Source organism: Podarcis muralis, chromosome 5 (genome assembly GCF_964188315.1).
Source record: "Podarcis muralis chromosome 5, rPodMur119.hap1.1, whole genome shotgun sequence".
In the NCBI taxonomy this organism is placed as follows: domain Eukaryota; kingdom Metazoa; phylum Chordata; class Lepidosauria; order Squamata; family Lacertidae; genus Podarcis; species Podarcis muralis.
The window spans coordinates 8,701,730-8,725,856 of NC_135659.1; the positions used below are offsets into that span (position 1 = coordinate 8,701,730).

The 24,127-nt window shown below is 43.5% G+C and overlaps 1 protein-coding gene across 12 annotated transcripts in view; it reads left to right on the forward strand.

Moving 5' to 3' along the window:
- Nucleotides 1–12,793, forward strand: part of CEP350 (centrosomal protein 350) — a 59,557-nt gene extending 46,764 nt beyond the window's left edge. For 8 of the 12 annotated variants that reach the window (XM_028732401.2, XM_077928262.1, XM_028732405.2 and 5 more), the window contains 10 exons: nucleotides 1,957–2,135; nucleotides 2,459–2,603; nucleotides 3,117–3,277; nucleotides 3,711–3,847; nucleotides 4,121–4,203; nucleotides 6,489–8,215; nucleotides 8,633–9,034; nucleotides 9,853–9,999; nucleotides 10,687–10,809; nucleotides 12,011–12,793. In XM_028732401.2, the coding sequence (XP_028588234.2) occupies nucleotides 1,957–2,135; nucleotides 2,459–2,603; nucleotides 3,117–3,277; nucleotides 3,711–3,847; nucleotides 4,121–4,203; nucleotides 6,489–8,215; nucleotides 8,633–9,034; nucleotides 9,853–9,999; nucleotides 10,687–10,809; nucleotides 12,011–12,175 (3,269 nt within the window). In that variant the 3' untranslated portion in view covers nucleotides 12,176–12,793. Of the gene's footprint in view, nucleotides 1–1,956; nucleotides 2,136–2,458; nucleotides 2,604–3,116; nucleotides 3,278–3,710; nucleotides 3,848–4,120; nucleotides 4,204–6,488; nucleotides 8,216–8,632; nucleotides 9,035–9,852; nucleotides 10,000–10,686; nucleotides 10,810–12,010 lie in introns of those variants that run through there. The other 4 variants (XM_028732402.2, XM_077928264.1, XM_077928266.1 and 1 more) reach the window with 4 other exon arrangements.
- The last annotated feature ends 11,334 nt before the right edge of the window (nucleotides 12,794–24,127 follow it).

A 24,127-nucleotide genomic window follows, 5' to 3' on the forward strand; every position in this document is an offset into this window, starting at 1 on the left:
ACAGTCAGGGGTCCCTTTACCTTTTTACCTTTTCTTGAATGGTTGATCTTGTCTTGAACTATTCCAGTTCGTTGCATTTGGTGAAGAACTAATGCCAGTGCTTTGATCTGGCAGGATAAAGATGGTAACAACAACCTTTCTTCAACCACCTTTTCCTTTAAATGAAATTGGGGAAAATTGAAATTGCACTCTGTGTGAAAAATGAAACATTAAAATTCCAGTATCAGTCTAAATGGCCCCAAATGTGAAAATCCAAAGTATAGGAACTTTGTTTGTTCAGTATTTGAAGGAAGGAGGTATATAACTATACCTTACTCTATTTTATAAAAAAAATTATTGGTTTTACATTTTAGTTTTACATTCAGACACAAAATACAATCATAAAGTGTAGAATTCTCTGAATTCTCAGACTTCCTTCCTTCCCTCTGTGGAATTCGCAAATAATCACTTTCCACTTCATATCATATTGTCATCTATTTGTCCATAAATACTCAACTTTATCCAAAGTTCTTTCTCAAGTGTTTTGCAAGTGTTATTGCAATCCTGCTAATATTTTAAATTGTTTAAGTGTTCTCTCAAATAAGTTACAAATTCCCCCCAGTCTTTATTAAAAATTTTATCATCCTGGTTTCTGATTTTTTTCCAGACATTTTAGCCATTTTGGCATAGTCCATCAATTTTGTTATTGATTCCTCTCTTGTTGGAATCTTCTCTTCCTTCCATTTCTCGACTAAGAGTATCTGGGCTGCCGTAACTATTCCTTAGTCTTACCTCTTTTTCCTTTGGCTGACATCTCCAAGGAAAATAATATGCATGAGTGGGATATCTGGGGCCTTTGTTTTTTGTCACTGTGGTTGTTACATACTTCATATAACATCACTTTATAGTGATGACCCTAGGGCTATCAAAAGCAGCAATAAAATATTTGTAACATTTAACTGAATCATTGCCAGATACATCTCACTGGACAGCAATACCTCAAGCATCACCTCTCCCCATATGAACCAACCCAGACCCTGCAATCATTATCTGAAGCGCTTCTTTGTGTGCCTCCTCCGCAAAAGTTTCAGAGGGCAGCAACATGAGAACAGGGTGTGTTTTTTTCTGTGGTGGCTCTCCGCTTGTGAAATGCTCTCCCCAGGGAGGCTCACCTGGTGACTTTGTGTGTTTTTTTAATAAAATTTTTATTAAGATTTTTACATTACAAAATAGAAAAAGAAAAAAGAAAAAGTACAAAATAAAAATAGTTAAAAACAATCAATCTTTTCATCACATTATTTTTCGTTTACTTGTTTCTCGGACCTCCTCGGACCTCCCTTTTTTGTATTCTAATTCAATTTATTAGCTCAGCAGTTTCTTTCCCTCTTTATTCTATCCAGATCTTTAATCTTAAATTATTATACCCTTGAATTTTTACTTATAAAAAAACCATTTTTTCATATTCTTTTATACCATTACCGCTAGAAACCACTTAATTTCAATCCAACATCATTTTAACATTCATTAATTTTACAATATCTCTGTAGATAGTCTTTAAATTTCTTCCAGTCTTCTTCCACTGTCACCTGGTGCCTTTGTTACGCACCAGGCAAAAACATTCCTCTCCTCCCAGGACTTCAGCTAATTTAATAATCTATGGTCATCTAAACTGGGGGGTGGGTATTGTTTTTGTCTGTTACTATGGTATGTATTTTGTGCTTATAAATAGCCCCATAATCCTCAGATGAAGGGTGGTGTAGATGTGGTGGTGGTGGTGATAATGATAAATTACTAATTACAATTGCTTGTTGTTCAGCTGTGCCTGTGATCTTTCTGTGAGGATTCATTAATTTTGTGTGTGTCCCTCACCTCAATAAAGGGGAATTAAATTTGTAGTCAGAACATTTGTATCATCTCTGTATGTGAAGGTGGCGGTAGTTATTGCTCTACTGACTCTACTCCACTATCTTTCCCCAGAAATAGCCAGTGAAGATGAGTCTTCAGTGCCACCATGTTCCCACCTGAATAATGAAAGTTCTGTCCCTGAAGAACTGGGCAGTGTCACTGCTGAGAATTGCCTATCAAAGGTCTCTGAGGACCAAGAGCAGTTGGAAAGCCTGGATCACAAACCTACTGAAGAGATGGTTTATAAACACGTTAGTGAACTTGTTTATCACTGTACTAAAACCATGTTCCACCGTGACTAAATATTGCATATAGTTTATTTTCTTCTTGGAAGAAAAAATAGCATTAATATTTTGATTTCAGCAACTTGTAGTATATCTAATTACAGCTGCAGATGGAATTCTCCTAAAAGTTCACAGATGCTTAGCAGTTTGCTGTAACTAAAGAACTATGACCAGAGAATGTTTTCCATACTTGTAATTGGTCTGTTGAAAATGATTATCAGGATGCATGTCTCCCACCCATCTCCCATGTGAATTTTACAAGCAGATTACTTTCTTCCCTCTTTGAATAGTCTCCATCCAAAAGCAGCACATCCCCGTCAAAGCAAGAATCTAGCAAAGGAACCCACAGAACTGCGGAGCAGCAAAACTTATCTACAATATCCCAAGATGTATCTTACTGTTGGTCCGATGAATCTTTTTCCATGACTCAGTCAGGTACGTACTAGAGCTTTGGGATTACTGTCTTGTATTTCAAGCATAAGTCACACTCAACATTTAGGCATTAATATTTCTTTCTTGCTGGGGAAAGTACATACTGATTGTTTCCATTTAGGAAGCTTGTTCACTGTAGTAAGTGTCAATGTCAGTTCTCCACACACACACATCCCCCTTGGGGCTTTTTGGACTGAATCTTTAAAAAATAGGTGTGAAGGTACGTAAGCTTGAAAAAGCTCGGGAGTTCTACCAAAGTTCCATTGATGAAATCCACATGACCTGGGTGCCTAACTGCACTTAGCTTCATTGATATATGAACAGGTTTGTGAAGATTGCTACATTAAATATTAGCTTACTTATGCATCACCATCAAACTAGGTGGAACTTAATAGCATGAGCAAACAAGAGAAGGCCCTGACTCAAAAATCATATGATCAATCAATTAGTAAAGCAGTAAAAAAAATAGTAGTACTACGCATTTGTCTCTGAAATTATGAAAACTTTCCTTATCAGAAACTGCATCTGATCAAAGTGATGTTGAAGGCCGGATTCAGGCTCTGAAGGATAAGTTACGGAAGAGAAAGTCTGTTGTTTACCAGCTGAAAAAGGAGCGGAAGAAGAGATACAAGGAGAGACTGAGAGCCCAAGAGGCCAGTTTGATCAAGCAGTTAGAGGTAAGGATAACTTGAAAGAGGTGTTTTAAATAGTCATGGAATCTATAAGAAAAATCATTTTCTCCTCCAGCTTGGTAGTCATGGTGCCACTATTTCCATGTTTCCTTTTAAAATGCACAATTTTAAAATAGTAACCACAGCTTAAAGGTTGCAGTTTTCAAAGATTCTATAGTCTTAGTGGTGCTGACAAATAGGGAAGAATAATGCTCTTCTGAGGTACAGTTTAGTTAATATAAAAAAGCTATTTGTAAAAAATAAATTATTTTCAGTTATAGCATGCTGTATTGGCATATGTTCAGGACAACTGTCACGGTAAACTTAATTAAAATGGAGCAAAGAGAATTTCCACAAGAATCTCATCCTCTGTTTCTATTTGTTCACCCATTTTCAAAGTAAGAATTAAAGTTCTCAGACTTTCCTCACCTATTCTCAGACTTACGATGAATTCATCAAGAAGACTGAAGCAGAACTGAGTAGGGATCTGGAGGCAACGTCTACTGCAAAGCCTCAAATCAAAACCCCGTCTTCACCTACTGAGAAACCAAAGATCAAGTCATCTTCACTGACTAGGTAATACAGTTGTCTTTCTAAGTGTATGCCATTGTATATCTCAAAAAAGGTTTATATCTCTTCCAGATACCAAAGTTAAATTTGTTTGTTGTATCACACTGAGTTGGAGATTAAAACTTATGGGGAGATCTATTTATTTTTTTAAAAAATGCCCTGGCCTAGATAGCAAGTTTTGGCCAGGTTTTTTATTACCATGTTTCTTTAGTGTCTTTAGCGTATCACACTTTCACATACTATATAATGGCTGTTGTTTTCCCATTGGTTTTTTTTAAGGTCAGAACCAACAAAAAGTTGGAAATCGATAACTGATTCTGAACGTCCCAGAGGGTCCCTGGAGTCCATTGCAGAGCATGTTGGTACGTAGCTTGAAAAACAAATGCTTGCTGATTTTGTCTCTGCCGAAACCTTCCTGGATATTTACAATATGCAAACTGTATGAGGGGCGTTGTGGGTAAACTACAGTGGTGCCTCGCAAGACAAAATTAATCCGTTCCGCGAGTCTCTTCGTCTTGCGGTTTTTTCGTCTTGCGAAGCACGGCTATTAACGGCTTAGCGGCTATTAACGGCTTAGCGGCTTTAAGAAAAAGGAAACAAACTCGCAAGAACTCGCAAGACGTTTCGTCTTGCGAAGCAAGCCCATAGGGAAATTCGTCTTGCGGAACGACTCAAAAAACGGAAAACCCTTTCGTCTAGCGAGTTTTTCGTCTTGCGAGGCATTCGTCTTGCGGGGCACCACTGTATATCCAAGATAAATGATTCTTCCTTCTTTGGGGCTGTAGTTTTTGAAAGTAACGTCAGTTCAATAAACACTTGCCCCAGTAATTAATTGTAACAGTTTCTTGACTACAGCCTTGGAACAAGGAGGTACAATTTCGGAAACTGTTTCACGCCGAAAGTATGAATTTCAGAAATATAGTTTATATCGGTATCAAAGTACTGCACATATTTCCTATTGTTTTTCACCCCTTCTCTGTGTGCGCAGTTACGCTGTGTCTTTTCATTGTTCTGTACTTCTTTAAAGTTGAAATGAGGCTGTATTAGAAAGGGTGCACAATGCTAAAATAACAATTAAAACTTTTCTATGCACAAAAAGGATTTTTAAAAGTCAGTTGCTTCAACCCTTTCTCTTCCTTTTTAAAAATGCCAATTTGAGATTGAAACCAAATAGATAACAGATAAAAACGTTTAAATTTGGTTTAAATGTGTCCCAGAGGACTCTCCCCAGGCCGCGTCCCCTGTCACCAGGCCATGTTCCTCACTGTCCCTGTTCTGCCTGCCCCTTGAGTGCTTTTGCTTGGCTAGAATGTGTCCTTGAACTGTGATCAATGCCCCTTGCTTGCCTGGATGGAGGTGGTGGAGATACAGACGTCTTCGTGTGTGTCTGTATGTATGTAACCCTTCGATGTTTGCGTGGCTGGAATGTAGCCGGCTTTACGAAGGCTAGGGTCGCTAGGATTCTCCGAGACCCACTTTTGCTTTTGGTCCCATTCACCACTGACACGTTGCTCCAGAAAGTTGCTCATGAGGGAATACAGCCCTTGAAAAAGATTCCTCGCCCCCGGTTTAAAATATTCCGTTCTTCCTTCCTGTGAATGGAACGGGGCTTTCCTTCCTTGCTTCTTCACTCTGGAATTCTCACTGCTCTTACCCCAATTCTGCTGCTGAGCGTTAGGGACCTCCTGGAACAGTGTGGGATCTGGCATGAGGGACTACAGATAGGGATGGGAGCTAGATGAAGTCATTTTGTTGTGACTGGAAGAGCCACTTCGGATTCAAACCAATCTATGTTTGGCACTGTAAGATAAAACTACAAAACCGTATTAAGGATTCTTAATACAGGGATATGACTGTAGATATGTGTAGTCTCTGTTGGTCCTCAAAACTGGGGAAAGCACCATGGACAGGGGGGGGAAACAGGAAGAAACCTTAGGGGCTTGAAGAAACATTTCCGCCCTCAGTGGTTTAAGAACTTGGTGGAAATTGCTGTAGAAAATGTGCTCCTGAGGAGGAATTAATTCTAGAAATAAATCTGTCTTCAACTATGTAGAGGCCTTTCCTTGTCTTTTCCTGCATTGTACCTCCCAAGTTAATTTCTGTGGTGTTCTCTCATTCATACTCTCTCTCTTTCAACTTCATGAATGTAAGCCAGAAAAATGCAGGGGATTAGCATTTCATAATGTAACGTAATACAACCTGTTACCTATTATGTTGCTAATTGATAGTTTTCACTGTGTTGGAGTTGTGAACCTCCAGAATCTTGGATGTGCACTCTTTCATTTCTCCACTCACTCCCCCCCCCTCCCATTTTCTCTGTCCAACTCTATTGCCCTTTTAGTGAAACATTGGCCTTTTAAAATATCTGTGAAAAGGTTTACATATATATTTCTTTAGTTGGATATAGTGCCGTTCTTAACTGATATGCTGTTAAGCCCCTCTGGGTTATTTTGTAAGGAAGTTGGGATGTACATTTTTAAAATAAATGAAAAACTACTTGACTGCACAGTTGTTTAGCCTGGCTATCAAGGATTACACCTTTTCATTAGAACACAAGCATTATTGACTTAACTGCTTTAATAAGGTTAAATTGCAAATGTTATACAAAATGATGTAAGCCATTCATGTCTTAATTCCCACCCCCCAGATGCTGCTTCTCATGAGAAATCTGTGTCTGCATACACCAAAAAATTCATTGAAGCAGAAATTCAGACCGAGGAGCACTCCCGGACACTAAACTCATTTGTACAGTCCCCAAGAATATCTAGAGCAGAACCTGGTGGTTCATTGGACAGTTTGGCTTCATCAGCTCTCTTCAAAGACTTAGGAGACTTAAGCAAAACATCCCATGTGTCACAGGACAGGTTTGAAGATGCAGAGAGTTATGATTCTATTGTTTCCACTATTAGATCTGTGATCCAAGAGGAAATTGAATCTGTAGAATCAGAGGCAGAAGTTTCTCAGAAGGTTTCCGAAAGATGTGATGCTTATAAATTTAACAAAGAGCTGAAGAGTTCACCTCCGGCTTCTCTAAAGACAGATGTGTGTCCTGAGGCTGAGCTGTTGGAAAAGAATCAGACTGAGTTGGCTTTTGTATGTGTTGAGAGAAAAACTGAGATGCCAAAGGAAACTAACAAGGATGATAAAAGTGCCTTATCGATCAAATCCTCTCCTGCGTTGAGCAAGGAGCTGCTGAAAGGAGATGCCTTGGTTTCAGAAAAGATTTCCATTTGCAAAGAGCCAGCATATTCAAATGATTTTGAAGTGTCTTCCTCAGGAACAGAGATGTCAAAAGATGAGACATCTCTTACTGAATATTATAAGGATGATTTTGACACATTTACATTGTCCCTTGAAAAAGACTCTAGGTCACAGGGGGAGAAATCTTGCTATACAAAAACTCCGAGGAGTAGTATTGAAAGTGACGATGAAGTAAGTGAATGTCTCAGTGACAAGTCTTCATCTGTGGCTGGCAGTGTTCATTCAGAGAGATTATTAGAACTGAAGTCACCCACAGAATTTATGAAAAGTAGGGAACGCAGTGATGTGGAAGAGGAACCTTCTCATGTTGATTCATCACTTTGGGGTTCCATTTCCAAAACAGAAGAAGAAAACATTTTGAGAGGTTTCAACATTGGTGACAGAGTTCTTGTGAGTAATATCCAGCCAGGTACACTGAGATTCAAGGGCCTGACAGAGTTTGCTAGAGGCTTTTGGGCTGGTGTAGAGTTGGACAAGCCTGAAGGAAATAATAATGGCACTTACAATGGCGTTCAATATTTTAATTGTAAGGAAAAACATGGTCTTTTTGCTCCTCCACAAAAAATTTCTCGTATTTTGGAAAGCTCCAATAATTTCATGGACACAGCTGAAAACTCTTTATGCAAACAAGAGCTAAATCACCACAAAGTGGATCAAAATGAAAAAGAGAATCTTGAAGAGGAGAGCGAAGGAAGAAACCTAAGTAAGAAATGTCCCCAGAATAGTTCTCCAAGAGATGCATCTGCCGTAGAGGACTCACCTGCAGCCGAAGATTGTATAACATTTGCCTCTCCACTCCTGGACTTGCTGACAAAAGAAAGAAGCCAATTAGAAGCACAACTTAGAGTCCCATCCCAAAAGGAGGAAGAACGGATAGAGCAAAAGAAAAAGGTTGGCTTGCTGGCCGATAGCCTCCTGCAGGCTTTTGTGAAGGACACAGTTCATGAACTGCGGCAAATCGGGAAGGTCAAGAATGAAAAAATCCAGTCTAGCAATCAAGACCTCTGTTCTGTCCAAGAGAAAAGATTGGAAGCTAATGACCTGCAGAGCACTTTAATTTCTGAACTGGATGATGGCGAAGAAGTTTATTCTCCAGATATGTATCCCAGGGCTGTAAGTACAGTCAATCTCTATTGGGGAGGGGGGAAGACTTCTGCAGAGAGCTCTGCAAAACTCTTTTTCCAAAACTTTTTACCTTTCATTTCAAGCTCTGGTTGTGGAGCAGACTTTTGAAGCATATGTGATTTTGACAAAAGGATAGGGCAACCCAGCTATCAATCATGTGGCATCATAGTGACATAATATGATAGGTGGACTACCTGTCGAAGTATGCCCACAGGTTCCAGCCCCTAGAGCTAAAAAAGGTTCTCTACTTCCAGTCTAGCCATTAAGTCTTAGGACTGATGAATGGAATGGGGCTTATCTGGGGCTGATGCCTGCTAGATTCCACTGTGTATCAAAATGTGGCATACAATATAGGTGAAAACCACTACCGTTCTGAGTAGCAACCACTTTCTTTTTATTCTACAGGAAAGCCCTGTGTGTTGCCCCGGTGGTCAGGAAGAGCTTGCCAAGAGGCTGGCAGAACTGGAGCTTAGCCGGGAGTTCCTAGATTTATCGGACGATGAGCAAGATTGGTTTGAAGAGGACTTTGGCTTGAGTTCTCAAAAACTCGTTCAGAAGGAAGCAGAGGACCTGGCTGTGCCGTCTGAAACAGAGCTCCCAAAAGTGCCTTCCAAGCCATGTGAAGAGCTATTGGCTGTCCCACACACTGCAGAAGAGGTGGAGGAGCTGGTGCATGCAGCAGCTGAAGAATTATGGAAGTGCAAAAAGCTGGGGCACGAGATTCAGGCTTTCAGGCTCCCCAGAGACCTGAGCGATTCCCCCAGAGATGATGACATTGAAGCTGTTAGTGAACAGATCTATAAACAGGTACATCAAGGGAGACAGTTGGGATTGTTGCTCTCAGATCCATGTGAAAAAAATCTTAGGAATCCTTTGGAAAAGAAGGAATGTGCTCTTTTGGCCTCCAGCTTTATTTAGCTAGTTAGCTAGTTAGTTAGTTAGTTAGTTAGTTAATACATCTATCTCACCTCTCCTCTAAGAAGTTCCAGGCAGCTTCTCCTTTCTGCCCCAATTTTATATTTTATATTTACAACTGAAAGGTAGGAAGTAGCCAAAGGTCACTCCCAGAGCTTATATGACCTAGTGGAGATTTGAATACAGCTCTTCTGGGCCTTAGTCCAACACCAAGTTAGGGGGTGCATGCAGGGGGTTTGTGTAGGTGTGCAACAAGAGCGGGACCATTAGAAAGTACCCGTATTTTTCGCTCTATAAGACGCACCAGACCACAAGACGCACCTAGTTTTTGGAGGAGGAAAACAAGAAAAAAAATATTCTGAATCCCAGAAGCCAGAACAGCAAGAGGGATCGCTGCGCAGTGAAAGCAGCAATCCCTCTTGCTGTTCTGGCTTCTGGGATAGCTGCACAGCCTGCATTCGCTCCATAAGACGCACACACCTTTCCCCTTACTTTTTAGGAGGGAAAAAGTGAGTCTTATAGAGCAAAAAATACGGTAATTCTAGAAGTTGTACCTCATTAGGAAGATTCACCTTCCACATTGAGAGACATGCACCAGAATAGCTGTGGTCACTGTGCAGGTGTAATTATAAACCACAGACTGCATATTGATAGTCCTGGAGATACACCATCTGAATCTATTTTTATTCTACATTCTTATGTTTACCAAGGCTGTGTTTGACTTAACAAGAGAGATTTTTGAAGAGATCTTTGCAGAAGATCCCAGTATTAACCAACCCATATGGATGAAATCCTGCAGAATTATTACTGGTTATTTCCATCGAGTAAAAGATCCAAATGATCTAGAGGAGATCAAGGTAAGCATGAAGCTGTTAATTTCATTTAGGGATTTGGCACACTTCATCTGTAAGCCCCCAAAAAAGTTGTATAGAAATAGCTTATAATTTTATCTAGAATTTTAAAAAACAAGCCATGACTTAATGTGAGCTTTCCTAAGTGTGACCCTTTCCATTTGCCAGTTTGCTCCTATGCCCCATACAAGGCTTGTTATCTTTTAGTTATAGCAAGAAGACTTAAGCTCTGCCATGAATACATGACTGCTCTGACCTGTATTCTGGGATGTAAAACTGATGAGCTTTGTGGTTCACAAATAAGTTTATAATAGTTACTGCTGTAGTTAGGTATCAAGTTGCTTTATTGTAATTGAACTAGCACAATTCTGAGAGTCCTTCCTGGATAGTATGTTAAATTCACTGCATTTTAGTTTCTGAGGAAGAGGTTTCCTAAAGAACGTACTCTTGTCACCTCTTAAGATGACTATAGTGAATAGGATTTTACTATGTTTAACTACTATATAAACCGACAACACATTTTCAGAATTTTCACAAGAATGACCAAGGAAACATTGTACATCCCATACCCAACAGTACAAAATTCTTCATTGGATATCTTCCACCTATGAATTGTGTTGGTAGAGAGGATTCTGTGAATAGGATATATTTCTTTCAAATATATTTAGCTCATTCTTATATACTTTACCCTAGTGTTTCATAACAACGGAGGTGCTAAGGCTCTTAAGTTTAAAGAAGGAGCCGAACCACAAAACGGACTGGCAGAAAATGATGAAATTTGGACGCAAGAAACGTGACAGAGTGGATCATATACTGGTCAGTAGATATTTTTAAAATTAGTTGCTGAAACATTTACTGGATAGCTATCAAAGGACAGGGAGTTCATCTGCTTATCAATAAAATAATTTGCCCTTCTGTTCTTATACTGAAACTCATGGACAAGCTCCAACCAAAACTGAGCACATTAAAAACCCATTAGACTGTAATGGCTTAATGGAATCTACTAACTCCAGAGCAGAGCCTTTGCTTTGTATTAAGTTCATGAGTAGCAAGGACCCAGTGTTTGCCATTTGGGGCTGCCTTGCTAAACCAAGCCAAAAATTGTTTGTCATCAGCTTTGTCTTCCTTCCATCCTGCCTTGATGGAGACAAGCACTTTCATTCAACAGCAGCCAAGGAGAACACACACACACACACACACACACACACACACACACACACACTGCTATTTCCTGCAGGAAAGACAGGTGGGGAATACACCAGATGCTTGATGGCAGTGTTCAGAACACCCATCACTGTGCAAAAGCCAAAAAATCACAGCCACCTTTCCCCCACCCTGCTGGGGGTGTGGGCCCTACATGTTTAAAATGATCCACGTGTCTTTGCCACAAAGCTACCAAGCTACTTTCAGCCTTCCTTTCAAGGAAGGGGGAAGAGAGAGGATTCCCATGCAGCTCTTGGGGCAATTCTCAACCATCTCTTAACTTGGATGTTAGAAGGAAGGCACACTGTCCAGAGTAAATACTGAAGCCTGGCAGGGAATTTTACTTGAATTGTGAGAGTAGAATGGGTGCTGGTGGTGATGTAAGAGTTTGGAATTTTACTTCATCTTAAATGGGCATATACAGTATATACTCCGTCATGCTGTCATTTCATTGTATTGCACAGTATGGACGGAGCTTAAAATCACGGCCAGCTGTCAAGACAGACATAACAGTGGAGGTTGGGGTATAACACTACAACTGGCCTGAAGCCCTAGTGTGAAGTGAGTGTAGTCACTGGCAAGCACAGGTTATTGCAATATTTCCAAGTTTGCTTTTAAGCTGTTATATAAATGATGACTATATTATGTTGTTCATAATAAAACACTTGTGTTGATTTCCCAAAGCCTGTTCTAAGGTGGTAGGAAGCAAAGGTAGCTGCAGGCTTTTACAAGAGCGTGCTTATTCTAAATATGTATACAGATTTGTATTTAATAGTAGGAACTTTCTCTCCCTCTGCCCCCTCTAAATTCTAAGACACAGGAGCTGCACGAGGAAGAAGCTCAATGGGTGAACTATGATGAAGATGAGCTGCAGGTGAAGATGCAACTGGCAGATGGAATTTTTGATGCCTTACTTAAAGACACTGTTGATGTCCTTCACCAGATTAATGAAAAACACAAGCTGCTGCTGCCCGTCTGACACAGAATATTTTTTTCCGTAGCAATATGGTTTTACATCTTCCCCCTTTAATAATTTGGAGTTATTAAAATGAAGAACAATGTTTACTATTTAGTTTCCATTGCTGGATGTCTCGTGCTCTAGCCCAGTTAGCAGCTCCGTGAGTGGTTCCCCAAAAATCACTCACAGAGGTGCTAACTGAGTTAGAGCATGAGACATCCATCAATGGAAACTAAATAGTAAACATGGTTATTCATTTTAATAACTCCAATTTATTAAAGGGGGACATGTAAAACCATATCGTACTCCAATGACAGAAGCTATATTTTACTTGGATGTACTGAGCTCAGCTGCAGAACCAGTTTGACACGGTTATTTACACAGACACGTACACACACGCTTCGTATCTGATATGAAGCTTGTGCGTACGTGTCTGTGTAAATAACCCTGTCAGACTGGTTCCCAGGCCAATTTCTGCTACCAATCACACCTGCAGCTCAGCAGATTATAATTGCAACCTTAACACTCTGTAAACTGTAAGATATCCAGGGTAGTCCCTGTGTATACCAGTGTAAATATCTTTGTTAATTTGAGATGTACTTTAAGAGAATAAAAACTGTAAATAAACTGGTTTATAAATTATCAAAAAAAATTTCTCTTTTTGAAACGTGATCCTAATTCTCTCTCTGTATATGTGTATCTTACTACATTTAAAAAAATATTGCATATATACACACACACACACACACACACACACACACACACACACACGTACACACACATGCACACACACACACACACACACACACACACACACACACACACATTTTTGTGCCATTCATATTATATTCACATCTAAAAATGATCTTTAAAAATTCACAGTAACTTCCCAGGGCTTCTGAGGTGACTTTAAAGGAAGAAAAAACAACAACACAATTTTAATTTGTGTTCAGCCTGAGACACAAATCTGAGAAAAATGAGGGGTTGAGAGAGCCAGGAAATGGAAAAACTCTTTCCCCCACCCTGCGCCTCTACTGTGAGGCCTGGACATGAGAGTAACAGCTACTTGGAAGGAAGCTACACAGCATTCAGCCAAAAGACAGGCCCAGCACCACCACAAACCTTTCCGAGGCAGTCACCTCAAGCGGCACTCTGGGAGGAGCGGCAGATGTGCACCTGGCGTCTGCGCCTGCCTCCATGCCTCCTCACTTGTGGCAGTGATCCCTCTTCCCTGGCCCAGTTTCTCCAGGGATGCAGGAAAGCTTTCCCTCCCTGTTCTTTTCCTTTAACATTTCACTCCCCCCCTTGCTTCACCACAGCACCTCTCCCCATTTTACAGCATTGTACCTTCCCTTTCTTTCCGCACCTCCACCCAAACCGCTGACCCACAGATTCCGTCCCACGCTGCATGTGCAGCTGCCTCTTGCCAGGCAGGTTGCCAATTTTGCAAGAGAGCGGCTTCCATCTCTAGCCAGCAAGCCATGGTGCAAAAGCGAGAGAGAGAGGTCAGCCGGCAAAATGGAAAGCGGAGGTGTGTTTGGAGGGTTGGCGAGGAAGTGGGTGAGATGAGCAGTTTCCCACCATATTACCTTCCCTCCAAAGACACATTTCATTCGGTCAAAATCAAGGAAGGAGCAAAGCAGAACTGGAGGCCTGAGAGAGAAGCCTGAAGGCTTCCGTTTGTTCTCTGAGCCTTACATTCCCTACCCATGCTCTAACCCGGTACCCTTTGTTGTTGTTGTTTAGTCGTTTAGTCGTGTCCGACTCTTCGTGACCCCATGGACCAGAGCACGCCAGGCACTCCTGTCTTCCACTGCCTCCCGCAGTTTGGTCAAACATGCTGGTAGCTTCAAGAACACTGTCCAACCATCTCGTCCTTTGTTGTCCCCTTCTCCTTGTGCCCTCAATCTTTCCCAACATCAGGGTCTTTTCCAGGGAGTCTTCTGTTCTCATGAGGTGGCCAAAGTATTGGAGTCTCAGCTTCAGGATCTGTCCTCCCAGTGAGCACTCAGGGCTGATTTCCTTCAGAATGGAGAGGTTTGATCTTCTTGCAGTCCATGGGACTCTCAAGAGGCTCCTCCAGCACCATAATTCAAAAGCATCAATTCTTCGGCGATCAGCCTTCTTTATGGTCCAGCTCTCACTTCCATACATCACTACTGGGAAAACCATAGCTTTAACCCGGTACCCTTAAAGAACTGCAATTCCCAAGGGGAGTGCCATTTTCTAGTTCACCTCAGGCAGCAAAAAGTCTTGGGCAAACTCTAACCAGAGAGGATGGGCAATAGTTACAGCAGGTGTGGCACATGTGTTTTCTGGGGGTTTGGGACCCAGCAATCATAACCCCCAGCCACCATGGCCAGTAGTCAGGAATGGTGGCTGTTGTAGTTCACAACATTTGAGGGTATCACACTGGCTATTCCTGGGATTAAGGGCTCTTCCACACTTCTGCTAACCCCGGTACTTTCCCCCAGGAAAACCTATTTACCACTGAATCAGAGCAAATGGTGATTGGGTTTTCTCCAGATTGATGTTTGCTCTGATTTAGCGCTTAAGAGTGGGTTTTCCATGGGCACGTGGCGGAGCAAAGGCAGAACCACTTGGACCCGTGCTTTCTAGATAAGTGTGGACAAGCCCCAAGACTGGGTGGATTCAGGTTAAAATTGGCACTGAGCCATGGAACTCGCTGGGTGACTTCCCACCCAACTTTGAAACTTTGTCCCCCTTGCCATCTCCCAGCCCAACCTACATGACAATTTTAAACAGTTATCAAAAGCAGCAGAATTTAAAAACGGGTATACTGACAATTTATGCACGTCTGGGTAGCTTTGCTGAAACGCGATCATTTTCAGCATGCATTTAGAACAGCCTGCCAAATATTAAGCGAAGAGTTTCAGAGCACAGGTGCTGCCACAGTGAAACGCTGGACTCCTCACAGATGCAGCTCACATGATATTTGCAAGAGTGCACGTTCTGTAGATTGAAGCAGTTGAGTAGGTGCATAGAGGGCCAGTGATCTAAGCAAACAAAGACTTTGAACATGACTTGGTAGCAAATCAGCAACCAATTCAGGTCTTTAAAGGTAAAGGTAAAGGTACCCCTGCCCGTACGGGCCAGTCTTGACAGACTCTAGGGTTGTGCGCCCATCTCACTCAAGAGGCCGGGGGCCAGCGCTGTCCGAAGACACTTCCGGGTCACGTGGCCAGCGTGACAAGCTGCATCTGGCGAGCCAGAGCCGCACATGGAAACGCCATTTACCTTCCCGCCAGTAAGCGGTCCCTATTTATCTACTTGCACCTGGGGGTGCTTTCGAACTGCTAGGTTGGCAGGCGCTGGGACCGAGCAGCGGGAGCGCACCCCGCCACGGGGATTCAAACCACCGACCTTTCGATCTGCAAGCCCTAGGCGCTGAGGCTTTTACCCACAGCGCCACCCGTGTCCGACCCGTGTCAGGTCTTTAAACAGGTGTAAATATGGTGGTGGACTTTTCGACTGATTATGTGCTTTTACATAAATTCCACATTCCAATACAGCAGGACAAATATAAGGGTTTGATAGTCACAGAGACTTTTCCCCTTGTTTCCAGCTCTCTCCTCAAGGGGAGGCCAAAGAGGCTTGCTGAACTCCAAGCAGAGAGCCCAAATAGAGAGACAAAACACTTTTTATGGTGGAAGTTTTCAGCAAAAGGCTTTGGCTGGTGCCCTTGCTGGCTGCGATGCCAAGAGAGATCAAGTTGCCACTGGCTGCGAATATGCATGGAGATGCAACAGCTGCCACCAGTGTTTTCCCCTGCCGTAGATCCTGTCCTGGGTGGAAACCATCTACTGATTCCATCTGGGTTGGAATTCTGCATTGGTGGGGTTTTACTCTATTGTCAAATCACATCAACAGTGCTATGGCAGTCTAGCTAGACCCTCTTTGAAAACGTAGCACGTAGCAAGCCTCTCCTCCAACAAAACTCACAAGGAATTGAGAGATCAGCACCCATCCAAATCTGTCTTGACATTTAATTTCTAGAATAAGAGCTGGCAGGAATATGGGCAAGGGGTTCTTAGAAGCAGAAGAGGATATTTAGGAGAAATCTAGCTCAACTGCTTGGGTCACCTCCCTGTTTCAGAGACTGGCCAGATTTTCCCAGATAGCGAGAAACTCTTGTGAGAGCCATCAGGAATCTGTCCTCTCAAGGTGGAACCATTTTAATGGGTTTTTCCACCTTAGCAGCAGTTTAGGGTGGTTACAAAGTCTAAACCCTGTATTGTATTGTTCATGTTGTCATGAAGCAACACTGGAAACTGTTGTTACATTCAGCTGTGTGACTCCTTTCTGTTGCTAGCCACACCTCTTCACTTTCAGTATATCTCTTGTTCCTTCCAGCCCATCTCTTAAAGGAGTCCTGTCCTCAGGTTTATCTGACCTCTGCAATAGATTCACATTGGATTCACCTACCCACAGATCACACTCTTTTTGCCCAGTATGAAACACCAAACCCATGGTCTCCTAGATGTACTGGATACTTCTCACAGGTATTTGGTTGGCCACAGTGAGAACAGGGTGCTGGTCTAGGTGGGCCTTTGGCTGTCTATATCACCAGCATAAGGACAACGAACTTGTCCCCTGCCCCAATACTGCCGAACCCCAACGTTTTCTGACACAAGCACACGCAACACTCATTTCCCAAAAGAAAAAGGTGTGATGTCAAGAGCTACAAGCTCAGCTCTACTCCTTTACACACCTATGCGGCAGGAGGAGGAACTGGCCACTGAAGCTGCGCTCAGCTCGATGCTTGGCCCGAGTTTTTTTTAACATGGGGGGCAGGCCCGCTCCCCAAAATATTGGGGGGCAAAGGGTTGGGTCTCTAGGCACTGGTGCCCTGCACATAAACTCCACAGCTGTAAAATCCTTGTAGTACATTTGATGTCCGTAAAGCTTAGGTTCCCTCTTGTTGGCCTCCAACTCCCATCTACTCCTGTCACCATAACCATTGATCAGGGATGATTGGAGTTGCAGTCCATTGACACCTGGAGGGTGGCAGGTCTCCCTGATTTAGATCCCCCCCCCTTTTTGCTCTCTTTCAGGGTGAATTTTTAGCATTTTGTTGCTCATGGAGGCAGGGGTGGCCAGTCATGTTTTGCCACCTGAGGCAAAATGGAAAGGTGTTGCCCTGTGTGCCCCTCCTTGCTTCCCCTGCCACCACCACCCCATTACCGTGGCAGCATGGCTTCCAGGTTCTGGCGAAATCTCACGTGAGCCCTTCTAAACCGATTATGAGGGGCTCTTATAATCTCTCGCCGGAACACAGAAGCCACCGCAGCCACTTCTCCTCGCTTTGGCGCCCTTTGGATTCTGCCACCTGAGGCGGCTGCCTCAGTCTGCTTCATGAATGGGCCAGCCCTGTATTTTTGAAATAAATTAAGTCATTGGCTCAGCAGGGCTCCAAAGCATATGCTAGAGCTCCCGCGTGAGTAAATAGTTCACTTCAGTGTCAAGGCGATGCCTGCCCAGAGCTTTCACCAACACAGAAGCAAATGAGGAAACCTTTCTTGACTTTCGGGAACTCCCAAGTGTGTCAAAAGCTGCTGTGTCAGGAGCAGTGTTAGGGCAAGAGGGTGGCACCCCTCTAATCTGCATGCTTACTCATCCCCTGTCTCTTGGAATACCAGTTCCATTTCTCTCTGCCAATGGCTCCTTCCTAAACCAGTATCAATCACCTTGTTGAAACACAGGGCCTTAAAGTGCGCAGGTCTCAAGATTCTGCAGAAAGCGGAATTCCCGCTCTACAATAAAGCACGTGGATTGATACAAAACCAATGTACAGTGGTGCCTCGCAAGACGAAATTAATCCGTTCCGCAAGTCTCTTCTTCTTGCGGTTTTTTCGTCTTGCGAAGCACGGCTATTAACGGCTTAGCGGCTATTAGCGGCTTAGCAGCTTAGTGGCTATTAACGGCTTAGCGGCTTTAAGAAAAAGGAAACAAACTCGCAAGAACTCGCAAGACTTTTCGTCTTGCAAAGCAAGCCCATAGGGAAATTCGTCTTGCGGAACGACTCAAAAAACGGAAAACCCTTTCGTCTAGCGAGTTTTTCATCTTGCGAGGCATTCGTCTTGCGGGGCACCACTGTACTCTTCTGAGCGTCACACTTGTACATCCCTTGTCCAGAAGCTTAATTTTTTTGTCCTCTGATCAGGCTGCTGTGCTGTTGATGTTCCTCTTTTGCACTGACTTTAGTATGCAGTCCTTTCCTGGCCTCAACTGAACTCTTTGCTGTTTCCTTCCTCATGGTTCTATAGCAGATGAGATCCTGGAATAATTATACCGTGTTCCAAGTTCCTCGCCGCTTCATCTCTGGGAATAGTCCATCCTTTTGATGCTGTTGTGTAACTCAGGAATGCCCCAGAGGCCTCAGGAGTGCAGCCGTACTTTACAGCCACTTAGTTTTGGTAGAGCAGCTCCTGCCACAGCCAGCTGCGGGAGGCAAGAGTTTTGGCTTCGCCTCTCGGTGGCTTTTGGAATTCTAATTGCCATGTAAAAAATTTGCCTTCCTGCAGCAAACAGAACCTGTCCGCACTGAATGGCTGGGTGGAGCCCTGGGAGGTTAATAGGCCTAGCAAATAAACAAAGCCATAACAAGCTGTGTTAACAACAGTTAACAAGTCCCAGTAACTCATTGGCTGGGAGGAGCTGACTGCTGCAGGACTGATCAGGGAGCTCACTTGGTCTGTGACCCAGAGCTTCATTGCTGCTCATGGTCTTCCAGCGCTTCAGAGAGCCAGTGTGGTGTAGTGGTTAAGAGCGATAGACTCGTAATCTGGGGAACCGGGTTCGCGTCTCCGCTCCTCCACATGCAGCTGCTGGGTGACCTTGGGCCAGTCACACTTCTCTGAAGTCTCTCAGCCCCACTCACCTCACAGAGTGTTTGTTGTGGGGGAGGAAGGGAAAAGGAGAATGTTGGCCACTTTGAGACTCCTTCGGGTAGTGATAAAGCGGGATATCAACTCCAAACTCCTCCTCTTCTTCTTCAACAACAGAGAGTGTGCAACATGCGGTGTTCTGGTTAGAGGGCTTATGGCCCAGCCAAGTGAAAGTATGTGTGAGCTGGCACATGTTCCAGTGGGTGAGGGTTGCAACGAGGGAGAGATCAGGACCAGGGAGGGAGGATACCGCTGACAGATCTACAAATATGCAGTGACTAAATTTAGCCGATTGTATGTCACAACCTTAGTCCTGGGTGCTCCTTAAAAAAGAACACATGCCGCAAAGGTGATGAAAATATACCATAATGGATGTTTTGTGTATGTGTGTATGTTATTAGGGGAGTGCAGATAAACGCAGTGAGAATGCATGTGTCAAGAGGAGTGTCTTTGCAGGGAAATATTTTAGAGGTGGATCAAATGTTTTGATGAGAGCTGGAATTTATCCCAAGTGCTACTCAAGAATAAGAAGTCAAAGCAACTTCTACCTCACCATCTGAAAATTCCTAAAGAAGTGGAAGTTTCTTTTGGAATATTTACCGTATTTTTTGCTCTATAAGTAAGGGGAAATGTGTGTGCGTCTTGTGGAGCGGATGCAGGCTGCGCAGCTATCCCAGAAGCCAGAACAGCAAGAGGGATTGCTGCTTTCACTGTGCAGCGATCCCTCTTGCTGTTCTAGCTTCTGAGATTCAGAATATTTTTTTTCTTGTTTTCCTCCTCCAAAAACTAGGTGTGTCTTGTGGTCTGGTGCGTCTTATAGAGCGAAAAATACGGTGTACCACCAAAGGACACTGAGCTGTAATTGGCCAATGGAAAAGATGGAGAACACCTGCAATTTATTATTTAGGCAACTCAAATGTTTTATTATCTTGAAGCACAGTTTCAGGCTAGCCATGACTGAAGAGAAGAAGAAGAGTTTGGATTTGATATCCCGCTTTATCACTACCCGAAGGAGTCTCAAAGTGGCTAACATTCTCCTTTCCCTTCCTCCCCCACAACAAACACTCTGTGAGGTGAGGGGGGCTGAGAGACTTCAGAGAAGTGTGACTAGCCCAAGGTCACCCAGCAGCTGCATGTGGAGGAGCGGGGAAGCGAACCCGGTTCACCAGATTACAAGTCTACCACTCTTAACCACTACACCACACTGGCTCTTTCTCTGAAGCAGGACACCGCAGGAGGTGGCAGTGCATGCTATGTTATCTCATATTGTCTATAGGGCTGGACTATCTCTGATTCAAACTGGACATCTGTTAATCCAAATCTCTTGGTCTCCACAGGAGCCTTTGCTCCATGATGATCTCCCTTCCTTCAACCTCAAGACACAGGGCAATAATCTTCCTTGGTGTCTTCCACATAGAAATTAGCACCTTAGGGGAGCTAAACAGATCTTCCTGTCCAGAGGATGGAATGGGGCAGAAGTTCAATTCAGTTCACATTGAACAGTGAGCTTACCCAATGCACTTTCTGAGGCAGCAGGCAAACTGAAACACAGCAATCTTTCGAAATTTGCACTTCTCTGAATTTTGCAATGCAGTTTTCCAGCCAAGTAATGTGCTCAAAAATGCATATAATATATCTAGGTGAAAGTCTGCCTTAAAAATATTCATGCAAATCACATGCAGATTAGTGCAAATAGCATGCGTTATCACTATTTCCCCCCTCTTCTGTCTTTGCAGGCTGAGTAAATATTTCTGTGGACTGAAAAAAGAAGCGGGGTGGGGGGATTGTACAGATGCCAAGGTTTGAACCTGGCTGGGATCCAGTGCAGAACTATTAACTGATCTGCCACAAGCATTCAACATCCTCATTACCAGTGGTCACTGAGGTCATCAGACTTTACTCCTCCTCTCCCTGCCCTCCCAAGGTGGCACAGGCAAATGAGGGAAAATTCCCACAAGCACAAACTCGACCCTGTGGGATAGATTTGTAATTGGACCCCCTGAAATATTCTCCCAGAATGTAGCACAGGAACGAGGAAAGGAAAGAACCACCATCACAAATGGGAACTTCTGAAATTACGTGGACAATAATTACGACAATTAGCTGTAACAGAACTAGAAATAATTACTCTGGGGAATGAAGCATTGCTGACAAAGATGATGCAATTTATTAATTCAGAATTATGTAATAATTGGGCTCATCCAACCCAGATTTAGTTATGCTGAAACCCATCCACTTCAATGGGTTGACGCGCGCCTAATTCTGTACTGGATGCTAATCGTTTTAACACCCCGAAGCTAAGAAATGCAATAGTCAACTCATATTGACACTCCTAACCTTTTATTACCCATTAGACACCCTCCCCCAATGAGGAATTGCATACAGAAGTACCAGTATGCTTAAATAGGAGGGTCATCTAATCATAGTGTTCAAACTGTAATCTGTCTGCCACCAACTCCTTCTCCACCCCCCCAATCTTTCTTCTTGCCCCATTTGTCTCCTTGTCGTTCTGTCTCCTTGTCCAAGAACGTTCCTTCTTCAGCTGCTTTAGAATGGAACTTGTCTTTGAGATGAGGAAGTTTTTGGCATTAATGTTGCAGTGTGGTGTAGTGGTTAAGAGTGGTAGACTCGTAATCTGGTGAACCGGATTCGATTCCATGCTCCTCCACATGCAGCTGCTGGGTGACCTTGGTCCAGTCACACTTCTTTGAAGTCTCTCAGCCTTATTTTTTAAAAAATAAGAACTAATATCTTCTCTTCTGTGGTCTCCTCTGTAGCGCGGCCTTCCTCTGCGCCCCGGCCTGCTCTCTTTGAGCACTAGCCACTGTGGAGTTGTCTCGGGGTCGGGCCTGGGCTCGGCCATGTGTCCTTGCCCTCCCAGTGCTCTCCTACCTCTCCTCCTCAGCGGCGGTGCAGCAAGGTCAGGGCTCCCCTCTTTTTTCTCCTTCCTCTTTCTCTCTCTTCCTTCTCCTCCTCCTCTCCTCCTTCTCCCTGTGTCAGCTCCGGGGGTTTTACTGTCCCTGGAGCGCCGCTGGGCAGTCAGCCGGGTGGCTGGGCGCTCTCACTCACAACTTGATTTGGGTCCCAGCAGGGGGGGGTCAGAGGTTCCCCCAGTTGAAGCGCCGGGCATCACTGGTTCCCCCTTGGCTGTGGCAGCGGCAGTCTCAGCTGTCTGGAGCCAGCCTGGTAGCACAGTTGGCTCTGGCTGGCCTCAGGAGCTGTTCGCTGCTGTGGCGCCCGCCATTTTTCCTCACTGGACGTCCCCGTTGAACTGTCTTGTCCTGTTGAACCAATCACGCAACATTCATTCCCTACTAATAAATCTACAACACTTAAAAAATAAATCCGGGGACATTAAATGAAATCTGGGGACATTCCGGGGACAGATCTTGTCTGGGGACAGATTTGTAAATCCAGGGACTGTCCCTGGGAAACGGGAACATCTGGTAACCATAAGTTATATGCATTTTTTAGCACATTACTTGGCTGGAAAACTGCATTGCGAAATTCGGAGAAGTGCAAATTTTGAAAGATTGCTGTGTTTCAGTTTGCCTGGGAAACGGGGACATCTGGTAACCATAAGTTATATGCATATGGTAACCATATGCTAAAAATTTGGGAGGGTAGGAAGGTACAGGCAAGGCAAGGCAGAGGCACCACAAGCCTAGCAAGTTAAAAGCCACACCAAATACAATAGGGCTCTTTCCACCACCATAGAGTGAGCCTTTGCCTCTGACTCAGAAGCACCTTGGGTGGCTCCCTAGATCTTTGTTTCCACATTCAGCACACAAGAGAGTAAGGACACCACCCTCCCAGTAAAGGGTGGCTGAAGCATACTGAGAAAATGTGCTTCGTGACGGGAACACATTAATCACAATGCTACTGATACGAGGTAGCAGAGTCTTTTAGTGAACAGTAGAAATTAAGAAATGGTAGGTTTTTGATTATTTGGGATATGAAGGGGGGGAAACAGCTGCAGGGAAATTCTTGGGCTAGCCTATGCAAAAAGGACCTGGCCAAGTTAGGACCATTAATGAACAATGCAGGGCCATTGAGGGCCATTGCAATGTAAGGGAACTGTCCTTCCCCACTGCCCTGAGGTGAAGACAGAAACAGGGGGTTTGGGTGTGATGTCACAAGAAGCTTTTGGGGCTTGGAATGGCTGGGAAAAGAGCAAAAATATATTGGTTGGCTGGCTGAAGGCAGAAGTGGTCTGGATTCTAGCACTGCTGTGGGGAACAAGCCCCTCTTGAGATGACCATGCTATAAGAACTGGACTCCTTCTATGTAGACTAAAGCTGTAAAGGTAAAGGTACCCCTGACCGTTAGGTCCAGTCGCACATGACTCTGGGGTTGCACGCTCATCTCGCTCTATAGGCCGAGGGAGCCGGCATTTGTCTGCAGACAGCTTCCGGGTCATGTGTCCAGCATGACTAAGCCACTTCTGGCAAACCAGAGCAGCGCACGGAAACGCCGTTTACCTTCCCGCCGGAGTGGTACCTATTTATCTACTTGCACTTGACGTGCTTTCAAACTGCTATGTGGGGAGGAGCTGGGACCGAGCAACGAGAGCTCACCCAGTCGCGGGGAATCGAACCTCCGACCTTCTCATCAGCAAGCCCTAGACTCTGTGGTTTAACCCACAGCACCACCCGCACAGAAGGCTATATCAAGTGCACCACGTATTCTTCCCCCAGTTTCATTAATATAATATAATATAATATAATATAATATAATATAATATAATATAATATAATATAATAATAATATAATACACACACACACACAAAATAAAGCTCCATTTTTTGGTTTTGATACAATAAGATCGAGGTCATATATATATATATATATATATATATATATATATATATATATATATGCTTTCGTAGATTTTCGTAGATTATATATATATATATAATCTCAGATGTTCTCCCTACAATTTGCAACGGGCATAGGAGTAGAACATGACCCAGCCAGAAGTGAGCAAGGGATCCCATTGATTTACTTCTCCCATCGAAAGGAAAGTGTTAAGAACTTCTTGCACCCTTACTTTTTAAGAGTCTGG